Below are 26,538 nucleotides of genomic sequence, written 5' to 3' on the forward strand. Positions count from 1 at the left end.
CTCACCACGGTGTCTTCACTGCAGTGAGTCGACAGCTGACGCGCCCCCGTTGACTCCACGTGCGCCTCTTGCTCCTGGTGGAGTACCAGAGTCGACGGGAGAGCGCTCGGTGGTTGATTTATCGCATCTAGACTAGATGCGATAAATTGATCCGCGCTGGATCGATCGAATGAATACTATCAGTGTTTTATTTCTGTGTACATCTCCTGTATCTTTTCTCTCTAGGAAGCAGTGGTACAGTATGAGCAATACGAACAAGAGATGAAGCATTTACAGCAAATGATAGAGGGTGCCCACCGTGAGATCCAAGACAAACCTGTTGCAACCAGTAACATCCAGGAGCTGCAGGCCCAGATTTCACGCCATGAGGTAATGCAGCAGAGATGCAACTGTCCAGGTTCTCAGTTAATTAGTTTGAGAGATCTCTTGGTCAGCTTAAGTTCTCTTGAGGTCACAGAGCAGTTTTTTAGAGGTCCACAAAGGCTAGCTTAGCAGGGAGGATTTATACCTCACATACTCACAAATAGCAAATTCCTGTTAACACCACGGTTCCAAGCATCTCTTTTTTTTTTTTTTTTCTTTACCGAGTAGGTCTCCTGAAGGCTTGAGGGCATGGTAATCTACTAAAGCATTAAGTAATTACCAAAGGTTGAAAGACACAGTGTATGGAATTCCAAAATATTTCAGTGGGAACTCTCTGCATCATGCGGTAACACAGTGCTGAAGATCATTTTCACTTAGTGATCTTAGGCCTATCCTGAAGTCCTCGTTTACTGAGAGCTATGCCTGAGAACAGACAGAGTTAAAGCAAGGGTCAGAATCACCCCTCCTGAGGTAAAGCCCACAGAAGGCAGTTCTAGAGGAAGAAAACTCTGCAAAGATCATCTTAAAGGGTCCTTTTCTGGTTACTCTGTCGGTGGGGCAAAGTTTTGTCTCTGAGGAATGAGCTTCAGGTCCAGACCTCAAACCCTGTGGATCTCAGGAGACCAGATGAGGACAGGACAATCTGTGTGGAGGCTCCATGCCACCAAACTGATTTTGGAATCCCAGGTCTTCACATTGTGTTGTGGTATGCCATGCATTAGATTGCCAAATTGGTAGTGGCTCTCTTGCCTAGTTTTTGACACTAGATGGCATTATGCTTTAGTTATAGAAGAAAAGGTTACATTTGTCTTTCACAGTCCATGTTTAGCCCTGAAATACTCCTCCTATACTGCTTAGTTAATTTTCTGTCACAATTGTCATAGAAGCTATTTAGTAAAATGAAAAAGAAGCTATTTGATACAAATGCTTTCTGCTGTTTTCATGAAGGGTATTCCTAATAATGTCTCCACAGACAGATCTGAAAACATCAGTGCAGAGGGAGGCATTAAGAGTGGGGCAGGCACAGGGTTCACTGGACCCACACATGTATGAGTAAAGTAGCTGGGAATCCCTTTAGAGGACCATAGAGAAGCAATAGATGCTGTTCCAGTACTTTTTATTTGAACCACTAGCTGTAAAACGGCTGTGGTGCAGACCTGCAAGCTGCTCCAAGTTTGGGGAGGTGTCGTCTATCCCCTGCCCAAACCCTATTTATTCAGTGTTTGGGTGGCAGTGGAGGTGAGGTGTATGAATTTCACATGGTGGGAAGTAGAATAAAATGGAGCTTCATTCTGGAGTATAATGTCTGAAACATCTCAAAGGAATGCATTTAAAGAGACACAGATGATGCACATTTCTGCATTTAAGTTTTTGTTTGCTTAAGTTTTGCATAAGAGTACACGATACAACAAACAAGACTTACAGGGTCATTGTATGATTACACCTTTTATTTTTAATCAGGTGTGCAAGATGCAGATTGCATGCATAAATGAAAAGAAAAATTACAGTTTACCCGGACATATAATTGTAGTCCATGTGTGTGAAGGTTAACAGGACACACAGTAGCTATGTTTAAAATACAAAGATAAGACGGGAAGAAGAAAGTCATTTCCCCCTGGTTTTGCAGTAGCCTTGTACATAGGTAACACAGAGTATCATTCTACCCAATAAATATGTTTACAGAAGTCTTTTTCTCTGGGCTTCCATGTTATAGAATGGCCACCTATTCTGATGTTTCTGGGAGCATTGTGATTTTGATGGGCAATACAGTAGCTTGCAAGATAGTAGGTGTCTTCTGCAATCATTAGATGCCCATGCAGTCGTGAGATTACAATATAGCCTGATCATGTTCTCAGTGTTATCATGTTGCATTACAGTGTGGTGACACAACTTTGTTGGAGGATATTTCTAGTGTAAACATGATGATGTTACGATGCAAGCAGTTGTCCTACCAAAAAGTTCAATTTGGGTACCTATGGCATGCAGACCAGGCACAATATGTAGTTTGTTGAATCAAATCCATAAAAATAACTTGGATTTACATTGTGGCATATTGATTGAAAAACTGCGCTCCCACAAAATGACGAGTGCAAAGAAATCTGACACTTCTGTGTGTACTCACAAGCTGCCTCGCCTGTTTTTCTTTACACCCATACGTTTCTCTTCTGAATCTCAGTTTTAGGCTTGTTTAGTCTATATAACATATCTGTCTGTATAATATATTTTGTTCCATATATATATATATATATATATATATATATATATATATAGACACACACACAAAACGTTACGGTTGTTCTTTTAAAAGTTTACAATTGAACATTGACTTAATACAGCTTTGAAACTTTACCAAGCAGAAAAAATATACAGCTTTTAACCATCTTAATTTAAATGAAACAAGCACTGAAACAGTTTCCTTAGCTTGTCAAAAAAAATTAGCTTTCCCCTTATTTTTGTAATAGTTTGTTTACCACAGTACTGTACTGGGGTGGGAGGAAGGGTCTTTTGTCTCTGCTGCTGCCTAATTTTATTCTGCCAGTTCCAAATGAAGTGTGTCATTGCCCAGTCAGTTCGTAACACCGAGGTTCTACTTTATAATACTGTATATATTTTGATGGAGAGGGGTATGTTTTGTACTCAATGTGCTGGTTGTTAACTGTGCAGATGTTACAGAGTCCTAATAGTAGTAATGGAGTTAAGTAACTAAAGCCCAGTGGGTAGAACTGTGATAGACTTTCTGCTCAGCTCCTGAGTTGGAGTGGGGGTTGGCTCACAACTTAGTATCATGGCAAATGGAGCAAATAACTGTTTTGGGGCCATTAGTCATTGGAGTTAGAACCTGACTTGATTTAAAAAGTTGTTTATTCCAAAACCACTTGCTTCACACCTGAGGCTTTGCATAGCCTCCTGATGAAGCTGGAGAATCCCTTTGGTTGCTGACATCTGAAAGTGCAAAGAGTATAGGGAGCAGAGCACCAGTCTAAGGCTAGTTCAGGTCAGAAAGGTGCTCACCCTAAGTAGTAATATGTGTCGGTTTATAACTCTGTATCTCACCTCTCTGGAAATTTTCCATTGAGATGTTGAGTAAGTAGTTTCATAAAAGTTTACATAACCTGCAGAGTCAAAAGCTAAACTGCCCTGGGGCTGCCATAACTTATCCGCTTCATTTTTTCAATATATGTTAATTATTGAATATTTATCTAGTATGCTTTGCAGCAGCTGTTCAATGTTTAATTGTTGCTCATATACACAGAGCAGGTAGTACTGAAGAGAAGGATCTCCTGGGCAGCCCCAGAAGTAAAGGGAATAGATTTCCACTGCATTTAATAGTTCTGAAATATTAAAGGTACTGGCACTCATGCTTTACAAATAAGGCTGCGAGTCTTTCACGAAGGTCACGGAAGTCATGGATTCCGTGGCTTTCTGGGACCTCCGTGACTTCTACAGCAGCCGGTGCGGCTGATCCCGTGGGCCGCCTGAGCAGCTGGGGCGGTCCCATGGCCAGTTGCACCTGCGACTGCTCAGGTGGGCCCAGGCAGCTGGCTCCAGGGGCCTCCAGAGTAGCAGCGGTGCCCTGGAACAGCAGTCCAGACCAGCAGTGGGTCCCTGGGCTGCCCCCCCCCACCCAAACACACACACACAGCAGCAGCGGCGGGCCCCAGGACAGCAGCTGCAGTGCCCCAGATCACCTAAGATTTAGTCACGTGTATTTTTTGTAAAAGTCACGGGCCCGTTAATTTTTGTTTATTGCCCGTGACCCTGTCTGACTTTTACTAAAAATACCCATGACTAAATTGTAGCCTTATTTATAAATAGACATTTCTCCTGTCTTTTTGATTTGGGAGCCAGCATTAGAAAAACATCTAAACAGATGTTAAAGTAAAATACAAATATCTATTTGAAAGAATAAACACAGTGGTTGCTGGTGTAGCAGCAATAACTCTGCACATTTAGTTAACACTTTGTAAATCAATATGCTGCTGTGTTACTGAGTTTCCAGGCAGAGGTGTCTCAAGACACTCTGTACCCTGGGCAAACCTTCAGAGTGCCACCCCTCTCCTACCCGCTAGAACAGAGTTTCTCAGCTAGGGGGTGGGAGAGGGAGATGGAGACACCAGTCCTTTGTGGGGCGGTGCAGTGAGCCTTCTGATGGGTTTGGTGGTTAGGTTTGGTGGGGGAAGGGGTCAGCATCACTCAGGTTGGGCCCAGCTGTTCCTCCATGATGGTGGGCTGGACGGGTCAAATTTGAGTGAGTGACATTCTGACCTGGCATGCAGGGTCACAGCGCCATTCAGGTTTGGCCTGGCCATCCCTGCTTGTACAAGTCAGAATCTGCCACCCTAGGCAGCTGTCTAGTTTCCTATGACTTGAGCAGCTCCTGTCTCCATGGAGACAGAAAGAGTATCTCTAGCAGTGTGATCTTCCCCCACTGATCTTTTTTAGTATTTATTAATGTGAATTTAGTGCTCTGAAAATTGGTGGACTGACAACACTAGATGTGCCCCTGTTGGGCGGGAGCAATCCTATGTGTGAAAGGATCATTCAGTCTAAAGCCTATTTAATTGTGTGTCCCTTTGCAGTCACTGACATGACAGGTGTGATAGTGTGTTTTAGCAGTGTTGGGAATTGGATCGATTTCACACAGACTACTGCACAGCAATGAGAAAACAATGGCTTTTGGTCAATCCTGTCTTCAGCCAAATTCCCGAACTCAAATTCATATAGGGACATAACTGTACAATTTGGATTTTGACTGTGAAGACATAAGCAAAACAAAAATTATTAAGGAAAAATATCTGTGAAATTATACATAGAAGATAAAATATATCCACTCCAACCTCCATGCAAACACGTATGTGTTATAACTAAGAGTGATCCAGCATGTAAACCACTATATGTATCTGTTTCTGCTACTCATTGTGTTCAGACTGGTGAGAGCTGAGTGTTGCATTTTTTTACAGTTCCAGTCATCACATGACCTCATTTCCATGGTATGCACCATCTGGAGATTTTCATCTTGTTTTAGTAACAGGAGAAAAAGAGAGAGCTTCCCCTTTCCTCCGCTTTAAGATAAAGCTTATAGAATTTGCTGCAGATTAGGAATTGTATGTGAGTGTGACATATTCTTCCCTTTTGTCAGTGTCCTACAGAGATGTGGCTTTCACAGAGCTTTTCCGGTTTCACTGCATAGCTTGCTCCTTTGTGGTTTAGCTGTGCAGTGAGATGCTGCCTGACTTGTTCTTTACCACAGTCAACATCCTGCCTTTCAGTTTGTGCTGTTGCTGATCGGGGCTTGAGACACAGAGCTGTGATTTTTATTGGCTGGCCTCGGAGAGGTAGCCTGCGTACTTAACGGAAGCTGAATTGCTATTAGTTAGTTCTGTGGCCTTTATATCCTGCATCTGACCCACTGAATAAAAAATGTTTCCTTAGGAGCTGGCGCAGAAGATTAAAGGATACCAGGAGCAAATAGCCTCTTTGAATTCCAAGTGCAAGATGCTAACAATGAAAGCCAAACATGCCACTATGCTGTTGACAGTGACAGAAGTGGAAGGGCTATCAGAAGGACTGGAGGAGCTGGACTCAGAACTCCTCCCAACACACTCAGCTCATCCCTCTGTGGTTATGGTAAGAATTGAATTGGTATCATCACTGTTCATTAGGTGCTGCTTGCTCTCTTTTGTGCTGTTCAAACCCTACCATACAGCTAACTGCCACAATGCACATTGTGTGCTTTGCTTTACTGACATGTTTTGGAAGTTGCAGGTGTAGAACAAACTGCAACTTCTTATAGTGTCTTTGTGTCACCTCCGTTTTCTAAGCCAACAGATAGGGAATGAAGTTGTTTATGAGGATAACAGAAATCAGTCCGTTAAAAAGAAAATAATATTTAAAGCTCTCTTACCTTTCAGGATGTGTGCTGAGTTGTTTTCTCAATGCACCACAATAAACACTGAAAAAGCACTGAAATGAATGACAAAGGGGGTGGGGGTGCAGAATCAAATGTATTCTGCAGCATATTTTATACCCCTGATTTTTTTGGAAAACATTTTTTGATTAAATATGCTGCAATAATTGACATTGTTGCTACTATATCCTCGCGTTTATAAAGGATGAATAAATATATACATGCTGGAGTTCCTACTTTATTTTGCTCAGTCCAGATGCAAATATAACCCCCACTGATGTCAGTGGGAGTTCTGTCTGAGAAGGACTGAGTAAAAATGGAGTGACGACTTCAGGATTTGTCCCTATATTAAAACCTTAGAAAAGCAAAACTGAGATGTTACTATTATAGTATATTGTGGGTTTTTTAACCTGGATCCAATTCTGCTCTGCAACATTCTTTCCTTCATCATTTAACCAGGCCTGAAAGGTAAAGTATTGAGGGCAGTAGTTCTGGCTATCTGCAGCATTACTCTGTGGCTTTCAATAACTTCTCCTAATGCATTGTGTGTGTTACCCTCTAACTTATTTTTGATGTGTTGGCTGTAGAAACTTCTTTAAATTCCCTAGCAACACAGGAGATGGCCAACATCTCAGTAACAAATTATCAGCAGTAAATACCTCTACTTGCCTGTTGCTTTCCTGAACTGTTAATATAGCAACTCTTGAGGGGCTTGGAGGAAGCAGCAGTCCTTAAATTGTGTTTTGGTAATTCCAACGTTGTGTGAGTTTTCTTGTTTTGGTCTGCATCTAATGCAAACGTTTACTGAGATGATTGACAGATCTTCTTCCTGTCCTTTGGGGTTGCATTTCCTGTGACAGATGACTGCTGGTCGCTGTCACACACTACTCTCACCTGTCACTGAGGAGTCTGGGGAGGAGGGAACCAACAGTGAGATTTCTTCTCCACCTGCCTGTCGCTCTCCTTCACCTGTGGCTAATACAGATGCTTCTGTTAACCAGGTACCTGCCTCTTGGCATTCATTCAGCTATGATCTCTGGAAAGATGCATGGTCCCATTCTGTGTACTCTGTGGTTGATTCCTTCTTCAGAAAATTTGGGCAGATTTTTCTTTAAATGTTGGGCACACAATTTCAGTGTCCCATCCTGTGAATTGAGAATAGTCATCAAGCATAATCAGGACCTGGCTTCCAAATACATAAAAGTTACAAATACTGTGCAAGAAGCTTAAAGCATATCAATTTGGTACCCTTTGTCATTGGCAAAAAAAGACTCAATAAGTTGGTTACTTTTTTAAACAAATTTTGAGTGAGCATTACATAGTCTTTCTAATTCATTGGTGTGTCTGTTGCATTTATAGCATGGTTTTGTTTTCAAAATAGTACATATGATGGCATCTGGCATTCTGAGAGAACACAATTTTGTACTTCATGTGATGAAATATTACATTGTATGTGTGTGTCTGTCTGTCTGCCTTGTATCATTGTCCAACCGATGCCACAGTTCAGTCTTCCTTGGTTCAGCTATTCAGATATCAACTGTGATGTATTTTGTTGGGGGTTGTGTTCATTCTACACTTTGGGTCAGATTCTGTTTTCAATTGTAACAGTTCAAACCCCATGAAATCACTGGGGTCACATATGTAAACTGAGAGTAGAACTAAGACTTCTGGTACTCAAGTGACCTGGTGTACATCACACTTGTTTTTCTTGGTAGGCTGGTTTATTGTTTGTGCTTTCAATATCATGTATGTAGATGGATATATGCAGTGTATCTGAGTAGGCCCAACTCCATTGACTTCAACATCTGATTTTTATTCCTCATGTCTAAACAGTGTTTTTCTTTATCATTTTTGTGGCTAAGTATTTCTAGAGTTGAGTAACTGAAGACATGAAGCTTTCCTTGACCATGTATTTCTTTTAAGTTCAGTACCAAAGAAATACAATGATGTTGTTTTAATCTTTTTAAGTATAGCTATGGTATTTGCTAAAACTCTTCTAAGCTTCCCACAATTTCTTTCAAAGATGCATGTATTTCTGAAATTATTGCTAAATAGATAATGATTCTGCTGTACTGGCTAAGCCAAGAACAAACATAAAAATAAGGCAATTATCAGTGACAAGCCATATGAAGAAAGAAAGTCAAACAAAGGGATTTAATAATCCAGGAGCTTTTAAAAATCATATTACACTACACAATAGGATAGTTCCCAGTGAAGCTTGCCTGCAGTGGAAAGGCAGTTCCATTATTCAGCAGAAGACTCAGGAGGCCATGTTAATGAAACAAACAGTGAAACATCTACAAGGCCAGATAATGAACACAATGCAATTGGTAATGAACACAATGCAATTCAATGTAAGCTCACTAAAATTCTCTTATAAGAATGAAAATCAGTTTAGCAACATAGACAGCTCAAAGAACGACAAAAGTCCAGTGAGAAATTCTATTACCTCAAGAATTGGCATAAGAAATACAAAAGTTGTAGAACCTAACTTAGTAGGCAGAAAATATATTTACACAGTGTCTTTCACAAAATGTCACTGAGCCCATAAAAGCAGTAAAATTATTGGTGATGTCAGGATAGATAAAAGCGTCAGCAGACATAGGTTTCTTCAGTCTGTTGATAAATGTTGAAACAAACTGGATGATCTAAGCAATAAAAGGAGGAAAGTTCCACAATCAAGTGGGTTACTTACAAAATGCTTAGGTTCCTATTCACATGAAATTGTAATCTAAACAAGCTAAATAACCTTGCCAGTTCAGATCATAACGAATGTCTAGGAATGTACAAGGAGAGAAGATAGGCTAAATATGCCAGACTGCAGCAATTCTGGTTCTTAAATGTAAGTAATATAATTTATAGTCAATGCAAAACTTTACTGGGAGCTAAAGTAAAGATTTTTAAATGAGAGTAATACGCTAAGAGAGCAGTGTTCCTGGGAGAATGTGATCTGCTGCATCCTAGAAACTGAGCAGGAATTCCAGGAAATTGTAGTAATCTAACCTTGAAAGAAATGAAGGCTTTTACAGAATAATTCTAAGGGCTTGTCTACATAGTGGTTTAGTCTGTACTAGAGGGGCATAAATTCTAGTATGCACCCTTGATCTGTATGGACCCTGCTAGTGTGAACTAAAAGTTCCCTAGTGCATGTTAAAGTAGTGCTCTTTGAATTGCGACTACATTTACACACGTGAGGGAACTTTTAATGCATGCCAGCAGGATCCATGCAGACCAGTTAGTGTACAACACACTAGTGTGCACTAGAATTTCCACCTCTTCAGTGTGGATTGACATACCATGTAGACATGGCCTAAATCTTTCTGATAAACACTATGTGGGGTAGAAAGGGGATAATTTTAGTTGTTGGACACAGGAAATTTTCTTTTAAAAATTACTAGAAATATTTAGTCCAGAGGAAACATGAAATGGTAGGCCAACTCTAACTGTTTCTCTTACTGCTTCCACTATTTTAGTCCCAGAGGTTCTCTTACATATCTCAGTGGACACCATGATAAAGACCAAGAAAATATTCACAATTATTAATCATGGTTATATTATTAAAGAAATAAAAAGAGATAGGCCAATTATAAAGATTAAGAATCTTAAATCCAATTAAATTCCACTATTTCTCAGTTTACCAAGGTTTAGCCCCTGTTTCTGCTCCAGGAACACATGGTCTAACCATGCTAGTGATTAACAGGAGAAATTGTTAGTATTTTACATTACAATAGCAATTTCATATCCCAAACAACTCATAACAAGAGTTTAAATCTAATCCCTTGGCTGTGATTTAGTTAACCTTCTCTCACCATCCATGTTCAAGTCTTGAGGAGATTTTCCTTGAATTAGTTTCTTCTTGAATATTATCTGTTTTTCTTATCTGTCTGTCGCAGCTTGCTAGTAGAGATGGACAGGTTGAGTTGTGGAGTATTTGCTGTCAAAGCGGGGTAGCACAGGGTGTGTTCCTGTGGTGCTCACTTCAGTTTTGTATACCCTTATCCTTCCTATTTAATGAAATTATAGGAAAACACACCTCTTTCTGCCTTGTTTAGATGCAGAGTTGGTTGCTGTTACCCTTTCACTGGCTCCGAGCCTTTGGGGTCGCCTTAGGTGACACCTTCAGTTCTGAGTATGCAGTCTGCCTAATGAATATGCAACATTCTTTAATTGCTTTTGTTCTTCTTATGGTGGGAAAGTGTCAAATAACTGTTAAAGTTAGTTTTAACTTAATTTATTGAATCCATTTTCTGAGATATTCTTTCAATTTTATTAGATTTTGACAGGAAATTAAATTCTGTTTTCAAAAAGTCCAGACTCCTGTTCCTTATATACAAGGTTTTAATTCTCAAAACAGTCTTTAAAAAATTTAAGTAATTCCTACAAAGTCCTTTTTTTTATATATAATTAAAAAATTGACTCATATAACAATTTTTGGAGAGATGATTCTTGTCTTCAAGAGTTGGGGGAGGGATTTCATGTACACTGCCAGTATTAATTAATTCCCTTTTCTGTACATAAATGGCTTCCTGCATTAGTTATTAGTTTAGCAAGGTCCTTAGATTCCATGTTGGTACATCGTTTTTTGCCATTTATATAGCAGTGATATTAGAAGCTTTGCATTAACTAACATATGCATTTCACAGAAGTGTTTGCCATTTTAACATTTAAGAAATAAACAAAAGTATAAAATATCTCTAACTACACATGGGTTTTTTTTCTAAAGCTTTAAAACACAAGAAGGGTTTTTCTTTGGAAATAAATGGCTCATGAAACAACAAAGTATGTAAAACATTTACGCTTTAGGAAAACAAATGCAGGGTGATGTCAGGGGGAGGGATAGCTCAGTGGTTTGAGCATTGGCCTGCTAAACCCAGGGTTGTGAGTTCAATCCTTGAGGAGGCTACTTAGGGATCTGGGGCAAAAATTGGTCCTGCTAGTGAAGGCAGGGGGCTGGACTCAATGACTTTTCAAGGTCCCTTCCAGTTCTAGGAGATTGGTAAATCTCCTATTATTATTATTATAACAATAAGCCCTCTTTACCTTTGGATTTATTGTTCTGACAACATCACCCTGCATTCATTTTCCTAAAATATAAATGTTTTACATAGTTTGTTGTTTTGTGAACCACACTCCTTAGAATTACAATTGTTTGTTAAACTGCTTTTAAATATTTTGTACAAAGTGCACATTTCAGTAATCACTATATTTTTTAAATGTAGCACAAATGAAAATAATATAAAGTTAAAGCAAGGTAAATTTTAAAACACAGCTTTTCTGAATTTGCATAAACACGCTTAGGGTAATAAAATCTTCTTAGCCATAAAGCCATGTTTATCTTCCTTGACATTTGCTTGTCCTTGGGAGCTAAGGTAGAAGCCTCCCCAAATTTCTTTGGTTAGCTTGACTATTCAAAATAATTTAATAAACAAAAATATATGCATATGAGGTACTTTTCTCCAAGCAGCATATGTATGAAAGTAATTATAAATATCGTAAGCTTCACTAAAGGCACAGGCAAGTTTAATGATAAAATTAATATTTTTGCATCAATATTAAGGTCTCTCCCCTACAACTATCAGCCTGGAGCTATTTCATAGTTAGTTTAAAAAGGTTTTAGCAATAGCTTGGTGTGAGAGAGAGATTTTCCAGTGCATCTTAAGGAAGTAAACATCCAGGCTTTTTCAGTTTAAAGATGGAATCCTTTTAAATGGAGAAGTCTAGGTAAGAGCACTTCACTGCAGTGATCATCTAGGGCAGCATTTCTCTACAACCGGTCTGGGGACCAGCGCTCATTATGGAAGAGTCCTATAGACCAGTGGCTCTCAGCCTTTCCAGACTACTGTACCTCTTTCAGGAGTCTGAATTGTTTTGCGAACCCCCAAGTTTCACCTCACTTAAAAATCACTTGCTTTCAAAATAAGACGAAAAAAATATAAAAGTGTCACAGCACACTAGTACTGAAAAATTGCTTGCTTTCTCATTTATACAGACGCTCCCCGGGTTACGCAAACCCAACTTACGGAAATCCGGATTTACGGAAAAAGTTCCGTAAGCTATCTGGCTGTTTGTTTTGTTTGTTGCATAATTGTCGGAGATATGTTCCCGACTTACGCAAGGAACGGAATGCTTGCGTAAGTCAGAGAGCTTCTGTACCATATAATTATAAAATAAATCCATTGGAATATAAATATTGTACTTACATTTCAGTGTATAGTACAAGTATCAGAGGGGTAGCCGTGTTAGTCTGGATCTGTAAAAGCAGCAAAGAATCCTGTGGCACCTTATAGACTAACAGACGTTTTAGAGCATGAGCTTTCGTGGGTGAATACCCACTTCGTCAGATGCAAGTGTATAGTACAGAGCAGTATAAACAAGTCGTCTCTATCAAATTTTAGTTTATACTGACTTCAATAGTGCTGTAAAACAAGGCAAATATCTAGATGAGTTGATGTACTGCCTGGAAGTCCTTTTCCTATGCTCAGGGGTATATGTACCCCTGGTTGAGAACCACAGCTATCGAATGTAATAGCCACCTTATAGAATTCAGTATAGAATCCTTCCCCCACCACACACACACAAGTAGTATTCTATAGCAGTGTTTCCCAAACTTGGGACACCACTGGAAGCGGCACAGGCCGAGGGACATACTGGCCGCCGCTTCCAGCAGCTCCCATTGGTCTGGAGCAGTGAACCATGGCCAGTGAGAGCCGCGATCGGCTGAACCTGCAGACGCAGCAGGTAAACCAACCCGGCCCGCCAGGGGCTTTCCCTACACAAGCGGCCTCCCAAGTTTGGGAAACACTGTTCTATAGGATATTTCAGTTTAACCTCTAGAGAGGAGATAATTCTGTCTTAATTTCTGTAAATATTTTGAGTAATTTCTATAGATCCTACTTAAGTTTCTGTAAGGGTCCCTTGGTTTCATCCCTATTAAACATCATGGACATTTTACAAAAGGGGTACTTTTTCACACCTTGCTAAAATGCTACAAACTACTGGCGAAAAAAAGAAATAAGATCATGTCTCATTCTGGAGCACGATCCTGACCAGTGAAGAGTTGTATCACTTCTTACCCTATAATCCCTTGCTACTGTGGCTCTCTGCCTGGGCCACCCACAGTCAGCAGCAAGCATCATGATGATTAAGCTGCAGTTGGTTGTTTGTTTTTCATTTACATCCAGTGATTATTTCAGTGTAATCATTGCACTGAAGACTCTATGCTTTAGCAAACAATTTAGATTTGCTGTGTTACTATATGCACTATGAAAGTCAAATGAAATTCAGTCTCCTGCTCTGTTTTAAAAAAAAAAATGCATGCACTTTATGTCCATGTATTAGGCAGCTCTGGTCCAATGCTTTGGATCCTGCCTGCAATACCACAGACTTCCACTGGTCTTCACCAACCTTAGTTAATGAGTGATAAGGTTACTCCACATTCTCTCTAGCCCCACATTTTCCCAAAAACATGTTTTCTGAAATGTCCAGCCTTTTCCTGGAACAATCAGAGGAACATTACACTTTGTTGCTCCTTGAAGAATCAGTATTCAAGCGTTTGCTATTTTTATTGGCGTTACCAAACATTTCAGTTTAAACACAGCACTGGACTGTTTAGATTAAAAATAAAACAAGTTTATTTAATTAAGAAGAGAGACATTGTAAATGAGTACAAGTATAAGGTTTAAAGTCAGAAATGGTTACAAGAGAAATAAAGATAAAACATTTTCAAGTAACTAAAACTTAGCAAGCTAGACTTGGTTCTAGGTAAAATCCTCAACACACCTTTCTTTCAAGGTAGCTGACCAAACTCCTGGATCAGGACCTAGCTCCCAAAGTCAAAGGGCTGGTACCTTTTGTCGTCTTAGATGAAAGATAACTTGGGGTTTCTTGGCCCCTCTCTTTTATAGTCCAGTGAATCTTTTGAAATTGATTCTTCTGAAGAATACCTCCAGATAAATGTCTATATCCAGCTGAAAGGTAGGCAAAATGAAGTCGATCTTGAAGGAAGTTTCCTGATGATTCTTCCTCTGCTGGAGATGTCTGCTAAAATGCATTTTTTTTTAGTTCCTGCCCCCTCCACTTCAAATGAATGAACATTAGACACGTGATTATCAGTTTCCTCCCCTGCCGTGATAATGTGTGGTTTGCCTCCACCACTTGTTTGGTTGATGAGTCTGTTTACAGGACATGTAAATACATTCTCATTGTCTTTCAAAATACTATGGAAGTAATACCCAGGTGGGGGAAACCACATTTCTTTCCTAGGCTGGGGTATTTTCTGTTTGGCTGGCAAACACATACTAAGAATTATAATTTCAGTTTATGTCCATAACTGCATCAGTTGCTTGCCCTACATTACATGAAGATGTTAATAAGCAGTGAGTCGTGAGCTTTTCATTGACACCTTGCACTGCACTTATCAGATATATTTCATGACATTAAAGAAGTGCGGTACATTGAATTGGTTAAGCCAGCTCCTGTTCATCACCAGATATCTGGGTGCCTTTTGTCCTCTGCCTTTGGGCTGTTCTTAATATCACAGATCATGAGCATAACAATGGCAATGCCAAGATACTACTTATAATAGACCAAAATAGAAGTGTATAAATACTAAAAAGATATCCCAAAACCTAGGAATGTGGTAAATTGACACTTGTACATTTTAAATATATAATATCAGTTGCTCACTAAATACAGCAGCCATTAGGGCTGCTCTAAAGAGATCAGAACTAAAAGAGAACAACACCAAAAATATTAAATATGGGTATAAGCATAATTTTTAAACCCCCAAAGGATTTTAAAAGTTCTTATGGTGTACAGCATTTCTGCAACAGATAGCAATCGCTTCATGCAATTTGTTTTGAAACATAAGGAAATTAAGCAAATAGTTTGTTCCTCATAGGCCCTGTTCTGTGAGGTGCTGTGAGATGCTCAACTCCCACTGAAGCAAGTGGGAGTGGAGGAGGCTCAGCACTGGATTCAAAGCACTCCACGCCTCAGGGGAGAACGTCCTAATATTGTGTGTATGTTATTCACAAAGATAATCTTACTTGAATCGGTCTTTTGTTTGTATGTCTGTGATATAAACACAGACCATATATCAGCATGCTAGTATCCACTGCAACTGTGAAGGAGGAAGCAATTACAGAAAGCCCCTTTTGGCTTGAAGTTTCTCATACTTATTCTTTATTCAAAGATTTTTTTTTTCATTTGGTGCAATTTTTTGAGATATAAAAGCAGGGCACTGCTTGAACTGGGAAAGCTGAAGGGTTGACACACACCCATTCTGGCCACAGCGAGTCTTGTAATTCCAACACCGGGCCACAGTTAACATTTTCTCTCCCTGTCCAGGACTTAGTTAACAAACCTTCATCACCTCTCACCCTCATGAAATCTAGACAACAGCAGTAACAGCCGTTGTCAGATTCATTATGAAACCAAAATATCCCCCCCTCCTCTGCCCTTAAATAGGGGAAACATCATAAGGAAGCATAAGTGCTGCTCTTGCTTCTGGACAGTTTCCACAGAGGAAAAAGGAGGTGGTTAGACTTCCATCCCTGTGCAGGGAAAGAATTTTTATATATAAAGCACACCAAAAATACACACTAACCAGAAAAACCTGCCGAGATTGATGTGCTTAAATCTCTCTCTCCTTCCTTCCCCGCTCTGTGTCACTACTGAAATCTGACAACAGCAGCTGCCGCACTGTGAACGCGCAGAATGTACCGAAAGGGGGAAAGGGACTGGTTCAGTTCAGTTTTCCCTCCCCATCCTTCCTTATCTTAAAGTCTCAGAAATAAGTCAGCTGTCAAGGCCATGCAGATAGGCAGGAAGGTCCAGTGGAGACCTGAGTTCAAGTCCCTGCTCCACCATAGACTTCCAGCGTGAAGCTAGGCAAGTCACATAGTAACTTTGTTCCCCATCTGTAAAATGGGGATAGTATTTCCCTACGTCACAGGGTGTTGAAGCTAAATGCATTAAAAGATTGTGAGGTTGTAGAAATGGGGGCCTATAAGTACCTTAGTTGGACAGATCTCGTCTCCCTGACAGGAGAGAAGATATGATGACTGTTTACCCAATATGAGCATAGGTGGCAAAGTCAGGACTTCAGTTATTTTGAAGTGACTTTGACTCAGCTATGCCTGTGCCCTGTACTATGATAACTTTTCACAAACATTTGAACATTTTTGTTTTTCTAGCATGTTTACTAGAATGTTTCAGAGGCACATATCTGGTACCCCTGGGGGAATTCTGCGCCACTGCGCATCACAGAATTAATGCTCCTGGCAGATTTTACTTTCCCTACAGAACAATTGATTAATGTGCCCCTCCTCAGCAGCCGTGGGGGGTGTACGTCAGGATAAGCAAGGGAGGCACTGAGGAGAAGGGCCGGAGAGAACCCCCTACAGAGTCCCATTCTCCCTGCTCCCGGACCCCCCATCGAGCCGTCTGCAGCCAGATTACCACACACAGAATCTTCTCCCCCCACACTAAGCCCCTCCACACTTCCAGACACAGACCATGTAGACTGATAGCCATTACTTTCAGTTACATCATTGGAACTACCACTAAAGCAGGCCACATTTATGTTAGAAAGTTGTAGAAAGGCTGCTGTTTACCAAATGAAACAATTGAGTTGTTTGTATTTTCAAACTTCCCACAGCCGTTTGTTATATAATGAGCCAAGAATTGAGATATGTTCAATTTTAAAGAAATAATAAAACCAGTTTAAATGTAGGAAACCACAAATGTCCATTTTTACTTATCTCTTTATTTGCTCATCAGCTATTCAAGAAAGGAGTAAACCATTTGTTTTAGATTAAAAAATAAATTGTTCCCATGTGAAAATCTTGCATGCCAAGTTTCGGCTTGAGCTTTGTAACTTGTGAGCCAGCAATATATTCATTCCTAACTGATCAAAAGATATTCCAAATTCTTATGAGGGAAAGAAGGAAAACATTTTAAACTCTTCTACAATATTCTGTGATCTTAAACTGTATTTTCAAAAATGGAATATATCTAACTCATATATGTGTACAAATAAATAGAAATGTCCTTTGGCAACAAAGAGCTGTTGCCTCCATGAGATACAACACATAATTTCAGGCCCTTATTTCTAAATTCATACTCTTCTATACTATTTTCACACTTATTACTATACATTAAATGTTCAAAAATAAGAAACAAATGTTATCACTTAACAATTATTACCAATAAATATTACACAATTAAAAAGACATATTACATGGTTATGTTTCCTCCATATTTAAGCAGAATTCCCCACTGAATTCAACTGAATTCCTTAAACGATTACAAATAGAGGACACAGCATGGTCCCATATTTATTTTTTAAATGATTTCTCAAGCTTATTTATTAAGCTACTCCTTTGAAATCTAAGACTTTGATCCCACACGGAGCTCTGCAGGGGCAGATCTTTGTGCCTGAATGCAGTCCCATTGAATTCAGGTGGGGCTCCACATGAGTACAGGAGTCTATCAGTGTGGAGCTCTCTGAAGGACTGGGTCCAAACCATTAGAAAAAGATATGATGTGAAATAATGGACCTGAACCCTGGTTCAGGTTATACAGATGTAAATCAGGAGTAACTCTACCGAAGGTGATACCAGTAAAGTAATCAGTAATTGTTGAACTGGTGTATAATAAATGAGATCAAAATCAATCTTTAACTGTTTTATGGGAGACACCAGGTTAAAAGTCATGGACTATATCCTGTAGCCCTTTATTCCAAATTCAATCAAAACTCCCACTGAATTGAGTGGGAATTTTGGCTGGTTAGGGAACACAGGTTTTGACCACTTCTAGTTCAAAGGGACTCTTTACCTGTGTTATTAGTGACCCCCTAGGTTATAAAAACTGAAGGATATTTTAAAAGCATCACTTTTATTTCTCCTACTTCAGCTCAATGTATGTCTGTTCTTTTTGTACCTTTCAGCTCAGACACTAACCTATCATTTTAACTGACATTCACAGCCAGTTACACTGTCTGCTTTAGTTGCACTAGCACAGTATTTCCCAAAGTGTGCTGCATACCTGGGGGGGGAGTGCAAATTGTTACAATCAAAGTGGGTTGACATTTAACAATACATTACAGGGTAGGTGTGATTGGTTTCATTTTCCCCAGTGGAGCCTCAGCTTCCCAAAGTTTAGGAAAGGATGTGCTCACACAATATGGAGGAGTCTGCTTGTTTGACTGATTCTTTTCCTATCTCTCTAACCACTCTTTCAGTGTCTCCCTTGGTGACTCCTCCTCTCCTTCCCTCTTGGAGTCACAGCCCCTTGGTGCTATGTTCTTTGCCACTTCTACCCTTTATTCCTGAGTGATCTCATCCACTCTCATAGCTTTGACTGTCATCTCCCCACATTTGACTTCCAATTCTAGCTCTCCAGCCCTGACCTTTCCCTCACTGTTCAGACCTGAGTTGCCCTCCTGGCCTTTAGCTCAAAGACAGTAAGGCAAAAAACACATCATGTTCTCTGCCAAGTGCTCCCTTCTCCACCACGTTAGAGCTCCAAACCATATCAGTAGTTTTGCTTAAATCACCGTGCACCACATTTTAATGTTTGTATGTTTGTTTATTAAAAAAAGAAAAAATAAGATAAACCATGGTCTTGGCTGTCAATAGATTTATACCTTAGAGTAGCTGTTAAGGGAATATAATTACAGCAAGGTGGTATATTTTTTGTTTTGAAAGTGCAATGTTGTGCTTGATGCTCGTAGGACATTGCTTATTACCAAGCCTTATCTGCTGAACAGTTGCAGACAGAAGCGGCCAAGATTCAGCCCAGCACATCATCCACTCCGGAGTTCTATGAGCCAGGCTTAGAGTCAGCTGCCAGTGCCAAACTGGATGATTTGCAGCGTTCTTGGGAAACACTGAAGAATGTGGTAAGTCCTTGAATGTAGAGGTATCAAAACTGATCTGTGGTATGTCTGTTTCATAGGAATAAAATGCAAACAACTAATTTACCTCAGAGGCGCAGCTCTACATAATACTTCTCAACACTTTTTGGTCTAAATGCTGGCATTCACATGGCAACAAGAACTGCCAGTCCCACATGGTATTATACCATGCTGCATATATACAATGAAGGCAGGCTGTTGCCTGAGTGAATGAGGGTGATGGACTATCCGACAACACACAAGGGCATAATTTGCATAGGTACTTCTGATTCACTAGTGGTGTGGAAATAAGTGTCTGAACAGTAGATGCTGAACCTTGGAGGGAACCCTGTAGCTGAGTGTCTGCACTCTAGAGCTTAGCAGGGAGTGGATGTGGGGAAGCCCTATTCTCTCCATCACCTCAATTGTGGCTTATTATTATTTATTTGTAGCATGTAGATGCCCCAATGAGGAATTGGGGCCCCTTTGTGCTAAGCCATGCACATGCTTGTAATGCAAAGATAGCCCCTACCTCAAAGAATTGACACTCTGAGTCTGAGAGACAATGGGTGAACACAGCAAACAGATGGGGAACATATGATTGTGCTTGGTATGATGGCCAGTGGTCTCAGCATACTAGCGGTCAGCCCATTTTCAAGTGTCTTGTAGGCAGCATGGCAAAGGTGAGTTTTGAGGAGAGATTTGTGGAGGCTCCGATTCAATTAACTGTGCCAAAGCCAGGTTCAATATTATCCCTATTTTTGCTGGACATTCTGGCTTTTTCCCTACTTACTTGCACTGTTCCGGGGGTGGGGGAGGGAAGGAGGAGGTGTGTGTATACATTACTTGCAGTTGGTCGATAGTCTGCCATTTTCCCTACTTATTTAAGCCCTACTTTTTGAAAGTCTTTTGCAAAATAAGGCCATTTGTAAGCCAGAAAATATGAGTAAATCATAAATGATGATAGCTCCCTCTAGAAACACACCAATTGTCATTAATGCCCAAATTCGTCTTTGGTAGTTCTGTGACTGAAGGTATATAGTTATACAGTTCCAAAGGAGGCTTGAGTAAAGATGGGCGTGTACCATCCAAAGTGACATTCTAAGCATGATAAGGGAAAAAAATTCTTTGTCTGTTCTAAGCCCACAAGGACTTTATTCCAGCTATGAATTGAAATAACCCTGCACAAAAATCCACACATCCTGTATGGGAGGGCAGAGAAAGTTCAGGGATCCTGTTTCTGAGGATATGTCTACACTACATTCAGAGGTATGACGGTAGCTCATGTAGGCATACGCAGGCTAGCTTTGATCTAGCTAGTGCAGCTAAATACAGAAGTGAGGACACAGTGCCATGGACCTTGGCACTCGTGAGGAACATGAGTACACACCCAGGGTTCCTGGCAGGTTTGTACAGCTCACACGAAAGCCCACACTGCCATGTCTTCACTACTATGTTTAGCAGCGCCAGCTGGATTAAAGCTAGTGCGAGTTTGCCTACCCAAGCTGCAGTCACACCTCTGATTGCAATGTAGGCATATCCTGAGAAGTACTGGATCAACCTGACACATTTATGCACAGCAGCAAAGCCCAGTTATCCAGCAATGTACAAACATAACCCATCCTATACACTTTTCCTCAGAGGTTCATTTATGTGGTATTAATTCGAATGCTTGCTAGAGACAGAGTAGCTATTATGTGGAATGTGGAACCATGCCTGTAGCAATTTATGCACATGGCATGTTTGTGTACATACAGCCCAGAATGTGGCAGGAGAAATGTGCTTAGTTTTCACCCTTTTATTAAAATAAGGGGGGTTAGGCATAGAAACTAGAATTTGGCCAACTGTGACTAAACATCCTTAGTATGACTGTTTTGCTATATAATTTATATTCTTAAAAACTGGTATTGCAGACCAAGCTCTTGGCTTAGTGTCCCATGGAAACCATGGATGTAGGAGGGAGAAGAGAAGAATGAGCAAAAACTTACTTCAGGAGACAGAATATCTGCTTACAGCTCGCTTTCTTCTTTAGATAAGTGAAAAGCAGCGCACCCTCTATGAAGCTCTTGAACGCCAGCAGAAATACCAAGACTCACTCCAGTCCATATCCACAAAAATGGAGACCATTGAGGTGAAGCTGAATGAAAGTTTGGAACCTGGCAAGAGCCCAGAGAGCCAGATGGCTGCACATCAGGTAAAAAAGCTAACTAGCTACAGCTTTTGTTGAATTAAATGGCTGTATCATTGCTCACGGAATGCTTCACAAAAACATGCAGGCTGATTGAAACATTGTTTAAAATGTAATTTTTCTATTTAGGAAAGAGCTCCCTGCAGACTGCTCCTCCTCTTGAACTCCCCACTGTTATGGAGATGGGAAAAGATTTACGAAGTGACTCAAAAAAAAAAAAAAAGACAGGGTTTAGACCATCATTTTCAGCAAAACACAGTGTGTCAGTCAGCACAGCATTTGGCCGTTCACAATGTTTAAATTTGCCAGTTAAGGGAAGAGAAGACTATAACTAGTTTGGGTGCATTTTAATCAGTTTCATTCTGATCTTTGGCTTGTTATAAGCACAGATGATGGTTATCTTAGGAAATGAGGCTCTGAAATAATAAGACTGTATAATAACCATTTTGTTCTGATAGCCACACAACATGCACGTTTCTAACCTTGCATCCGACGAAGTGGGTATTCACCCACGAAAGCTCATGCTGCAAAACGTCTGTTAGTCTATAAGGTGCCACAGGATTCTTTGCTGTTTCTAACCTTGACACAAGTGATAAGAGCACAAGAGAAGCAAAATAATAGAGTTGAAATCTCGCATGTAGATCTCAGAGTAGGATTTTTCCCTTAGCATATACAACTTTACTGTCAGAGCAATGGGCTATACCAGTATTTTCATTTTTGACTTATTTTATCAGGGTTCATACTCAACTGCTTAAAGCTTCAAATTAAAATCTGGAAAATTTCCATGGCACAGAAATCTGGATGGCCTGTGCCACCTGGAGATATTTGCACTCACAAGTGAGCGAAGTCCATAGGGTGGGAGGGTAGATGATGCCAGAGAGGAAGCACTTGTCCCACCCCTTCATGTGGGAAGGAGGAAGATGCAGTATCCCAGCCAGCTAGTCATCGTATTTAAAAATGGGTTCGGTTTAGCCTTTCAAAATTATCTATCCCAAGGAGAAAAACGATGGGCCTAATTTTCTGCCCACACTTAATCCACCCTCCCTTTTTGTGCTCACAAAGTAATTGACATGCAGTTTGCTATTTAGGCATGCCTCTGACTGGGACTGTTTATCAAATTGTTAGATATATAAATTATATAATTTGCACCCCCAAATAATTGTGGGAACAAAACTGCACATGCAGATGTGGATGCAGAAAGGTTGCAAAAATCTGGACCCAGACATTCTTCTGGGCTGCATATGTTTTCTAGCCATGCTCTGACAAAAATAACACAATAGAAAATTGAACTCCCATTGTAATGGAAAACCCTTCCAGTATTCCTGTTAGTGAACAGTATTCAAACGGCACACTTCAGAAAATTAAAACTAGACTCAGCAAAATACTAGTTCAGAATGTGGCAACCTGCCTTCTTGGCAGCTACTGTAGCTGAGTGCTCCAGGTACTTCAGGGACTCCAGTCAAATACTGGATTCAGTGCAAGCCCTGGTCCTGATCTCCAAAACAATCCATGAGTTAGTATCAAGCTGTCTGAAGAGCCACCTTTCCCTTCAGTGGGAGCATTGTGCAATTAAGGAACACAAAATTTGGTTCTTTGTAATTTGAGCCAAACAAACTCTTCTGGATCTGAAGCATCCATGCAGAGGGGCTGGCAAGGGGCCATCCCCTACTGATTTGCCTGGAAGGTGGGTTCTAAAATGGGAATGGTAGAAGGAATTTCCTATGCAGCATAGAGGCATCTTCTGAATGTTTATGTATCCGGGTGGAGGTTTTCAGTTCCTCCTTAAAACTAAAACCCGCTATAATTTTAGGTTAATTGAATTTTCTAGTTGGACCCATATCACAGCCATATTTAAAATAATATTGTCTTTTCTGTCTGCTATAGACAACCTCTTGTACAGCCTTAAATGTTTGCTGTGGAGCTCAAGCTCGCTTATAAAATTTCCTACAGATTGCTAATAATTATATACCTGAAATCCACGTTTAAATTAGGAGATGTAATGATCCCCAAATAAGCATAGAAATTAAAGCTCCAATCTTTCTAGCCCCCTGATCTTGAAGAGTAAAATATGATAAACTGCATTGCAGTGAGTTCTATGTTAACACATTTGCACTCACTTAGACCACTTCCATTTTAGTTTCTTATACCAGTATATGTTTCTTTACATTTTTTTCCAATAAGAAATGAACCAATCAATTTGTCTGTCTGCTTCTACTTTGAATAGGCTTTGATGGATGAGATTCTGATGTTACAAGATGAAATCAGTGAGCTTCAAACATCGTTAGCAGAGGAATTGCTGTCGGAATCACTGGACACAGATGCTGCTGATCAGTTGGCTTTGCAGTCCACGCTCACTGTCCTGGCAGAGAGAATGGCCACTATTAGAATGAAAGCTTCAGGAAAACGACAACTGCTAGAGGTACAAGAGAACTTTGAAAGGATTTTTTGTTTTTTCCCCCACATTTCTGATTCTGAAAACTGGGTTTAGCATATTTAAATAGACAAGGACTTTTTTCTTCCAAAGACTTCAGTTGCTGCAACATTCCACTCTGCTGATATCACAATGTGTACTTCAGTGTATGTAAAATGCTACACATGAGAGACCTTGTGCTACTGTACTCTTCTCTGGGTTTTTGTCATGTTGATAATTGTTTTTACTTTCCTATTACCCCCTGACCACCCAGCTTCTATCCTGATTGATCCTCTGTTCCTCCTTCCCTTCTATTTTAGGTAATTCTCCACAAACTTTAGTTCAGCTTCATCTGATTTCAGTTTTTCATTCTTTCACATTGAGAAACTTGCCCAATCATCCTGTTAACCAAAGGGCCAGCCTGGTTCTCACCATAATCACAGTACTAAATATTTCTGTTTCCCTCCCATTAGCAAAAGCAACACACAAAGATACTTCTACTCTCAGGCAATCCTCCTCCTGTACCTGCTAATCAAAGGACCAACTTTATTCCTTCTGTCCCTTCTGCCTCCTCTGTGTATTAACTTCAGTATCAGCCAATTTCTCTTCTCTCATTTTTAGAAAAACTCCCCATTGACCGAGCAGAATTTCCACGAACATCCTCTCCTGTGACTCCTCACACTTCAAGTTACTCTGAAAAAATTGCAATATAAGGTTGCAAATGTATTGTTCCTCAGTGACTTCCAGCTGAGAGCTGGCAGCCCTGAAACATCACTCTAGGATATCGATGGCAAACAATGTTGTTTCCAGCTCACATATCACCACCAGTAGTAAAAATTATTCAGGCTTTAAAAGCCTGGCCCTTGGCTACACATGCCCATCCCTATTGTCTTCATGGGATCTTTCAAGGAGTTGTACATGTTAACGGGGAGGAATGTAACTCTGTAGTTGGAAGCAGTAAACTGTAATTTTTATCTTTACATAAGCAGGTATGACTTTGAATACCAACAGGAAGCAGAACTATTATGTAATAAGGTGACATTCTTAGTCACTGTTCAGAGTAGAACCACATTTTAAGGAATTATTAGCCAATCACCCTTAAATACTCCCAGTTAAATGAACACTGGACCACCCCAGTTTTGCTTTCTTCTCACTTTCCCTTCCACCAAGGAAATGCTCCTCAAACCTTGTTTAATTTTTTTTAGCAATTCAGTCCCTAATCTCAGGGAATAAGAGCATCAAAACACCCCGTTCAGTGGTCAAGCATAATTTTTTTTAATTAGCCTTAGATAACATTACTTCAGTATGTCCAGTGTTCCCTAGATATTATACTTACCCCAGGAGAAGTAAAATAAAGTAAATGCTGCGCATGCTGAGATAGTATTATCTAAGGCAGGGGCAGGCAAACTTTTTGGCCTGAGGGCCGCATTGGGTTTTGTAAATTGTATGGAGGGCCAGTTAGGGGAGGGGGTCATGGCTTTGCCCCCACCTCCTATCTGCCCCCCCCAGGACTCCTGCCTCATCCAACCTCCCCCCCCCGATGGCCCCTCTGGACTCTTGCCCTATCCACACACACCCCCACTCCCTGTCCCCTGACTGCCCCCGGACCCCCGCCACCCCATCCAACCTCTCCTCTCATTCCTGACACACACACCCCGGACCCCTGCCCCATCCAACCCTTCCTCTCATTCCTGACAGCCCCCCCGGGACCCCTGCCCCATCCAGCCACCCCCCCTCCCTGTCCCCTGACTGCCCCCGGAACCCCTGCCCCTGACTGCCCCTTGCCACCGCCATTCAGTCTCCCCTCCTTTCTGACTGCCCCCCCCCGGGATTCCTGCCCTATTCAACTACCCTGTTTCCTCCCCCCAACCACTATCCACACCCCCGCCCCCAATCACCACCCCGAACTCCCCTGCCCTCTATCTAACCCCCCCTGCTCCCTGCCCCCTTATGGTGCTGCCTGGAGCACCGGTGGCTGGCGACACTACAGCCGCGCTACCCAGCTGGAGCCGAGCCATGCTGCTTTCGCCGCCGCCGCCACCATGCAGCACAGAGACTGAGTCAGGCCAGCTCTGTGGCTGCGCTGCCCCAGGAGCTCTCAGCCCCACGCCCAGAGCATTGCGCCAGCGGCGGAGCGAGTGAGCTGAGGCTGTGGGCGACGGGGAAGAGCGGGAAGGGGCTGGAGGTGAGCCTCCTGGGCCAGGAACTTGGGGTGCGGGCAGGACGGTCGGCCGTAGTTTGCCCACCTCTGATCTAAGGTGATACTAGAATGTTTTAAGGACAAGGACTTTACATATCTTTACATAGGAGTCCAGCTAACCAAGCTGGAAGTTAAGGGATGGAGTGAAAACTGAGGAACAAAACAGTTTGAAAGAGATGGCATTCATACGCTGTTCTATTAATGTTGAGTTTTTCAATTAGCTTTTTTCAGTTAGCAGGAAGATGGGCCCTTTCATTTTTTTGACTACTGACTTTAACAGAATTACTTGAAAGCATTTTTAATTTTTCACTAACTGCTTACATTCAGAAATGTTGCAGAGTTTTGCAGGTAAGAGAATGCAATCACATTATGAGTCTGGCTACAGTCTTTCATATAAGATTACTTTAAATACTGAAGGGTTGGTTCTGTTCTGTGTTGTGCTGTGTCATTTGATATATCTATACCACAATCAAAGGTGTGTGATTGCAGCGCACTCACAAAAGAAATACTCGGCCAAGCTTTACGTGAACCAGCATGGCTAAAAATAGCAATGTAGATGCAGTGGCACGGA

General features: G+C 40.9%; 1 protein-coding gene across 5 annotated transcripts in view; it reads left to right on the top strand.

The window, feature by feature from the left end:
* Positions 1–26,538, top strand: part of SYNE1 (spectrin repeat containing nuclear envelope protein 1) — a 472,714-nt gene that overhangs the window by 314,109 nt on the left and 132,067 nt on the right. For all 5 annotated transcript variants that reach the window (XM_039529938.1, XM_039529933.1, XM_039529934.1 and 2 more), the window contains 6 exons: positions 226–369; positions 5,797–5,991; positions 7,132–7,272; positions 19,008–19,175; positions 21,202–21,363; positions 23,582–23,776. In XM_039529938.1, coding sequence (XP_039385872.1) covers positions 226–369; positions 5,797–5,991; positions 7,132–7,272; positions 19,008–19,175; positions 21,202–21,363; positions 23,582–23,776 — 1,005 coding nt within the window. The remainder of the gene's footprint in view (positions 1–225; positions 370–5,796; positions 5,992–7,131; positions 7,273–19,007; positions 19,176–21,201; positions 21,364–23,581; positions 23,777–26,538) is intronic.

The sequence above is a fragment of the Mauremys reevesii genome, linkage group 3 (assembly GCF_016161935.1).
Source record: "Mauremys reevesii isolate NIE-2019 linkage group 3, ASM1616193v1, whole genome shotgun sequence".
NCBI lineage: Eukaryota > Metazoa > Chordata > Testudines > Geoemydidae > Mauremys > Mauremys reevesii.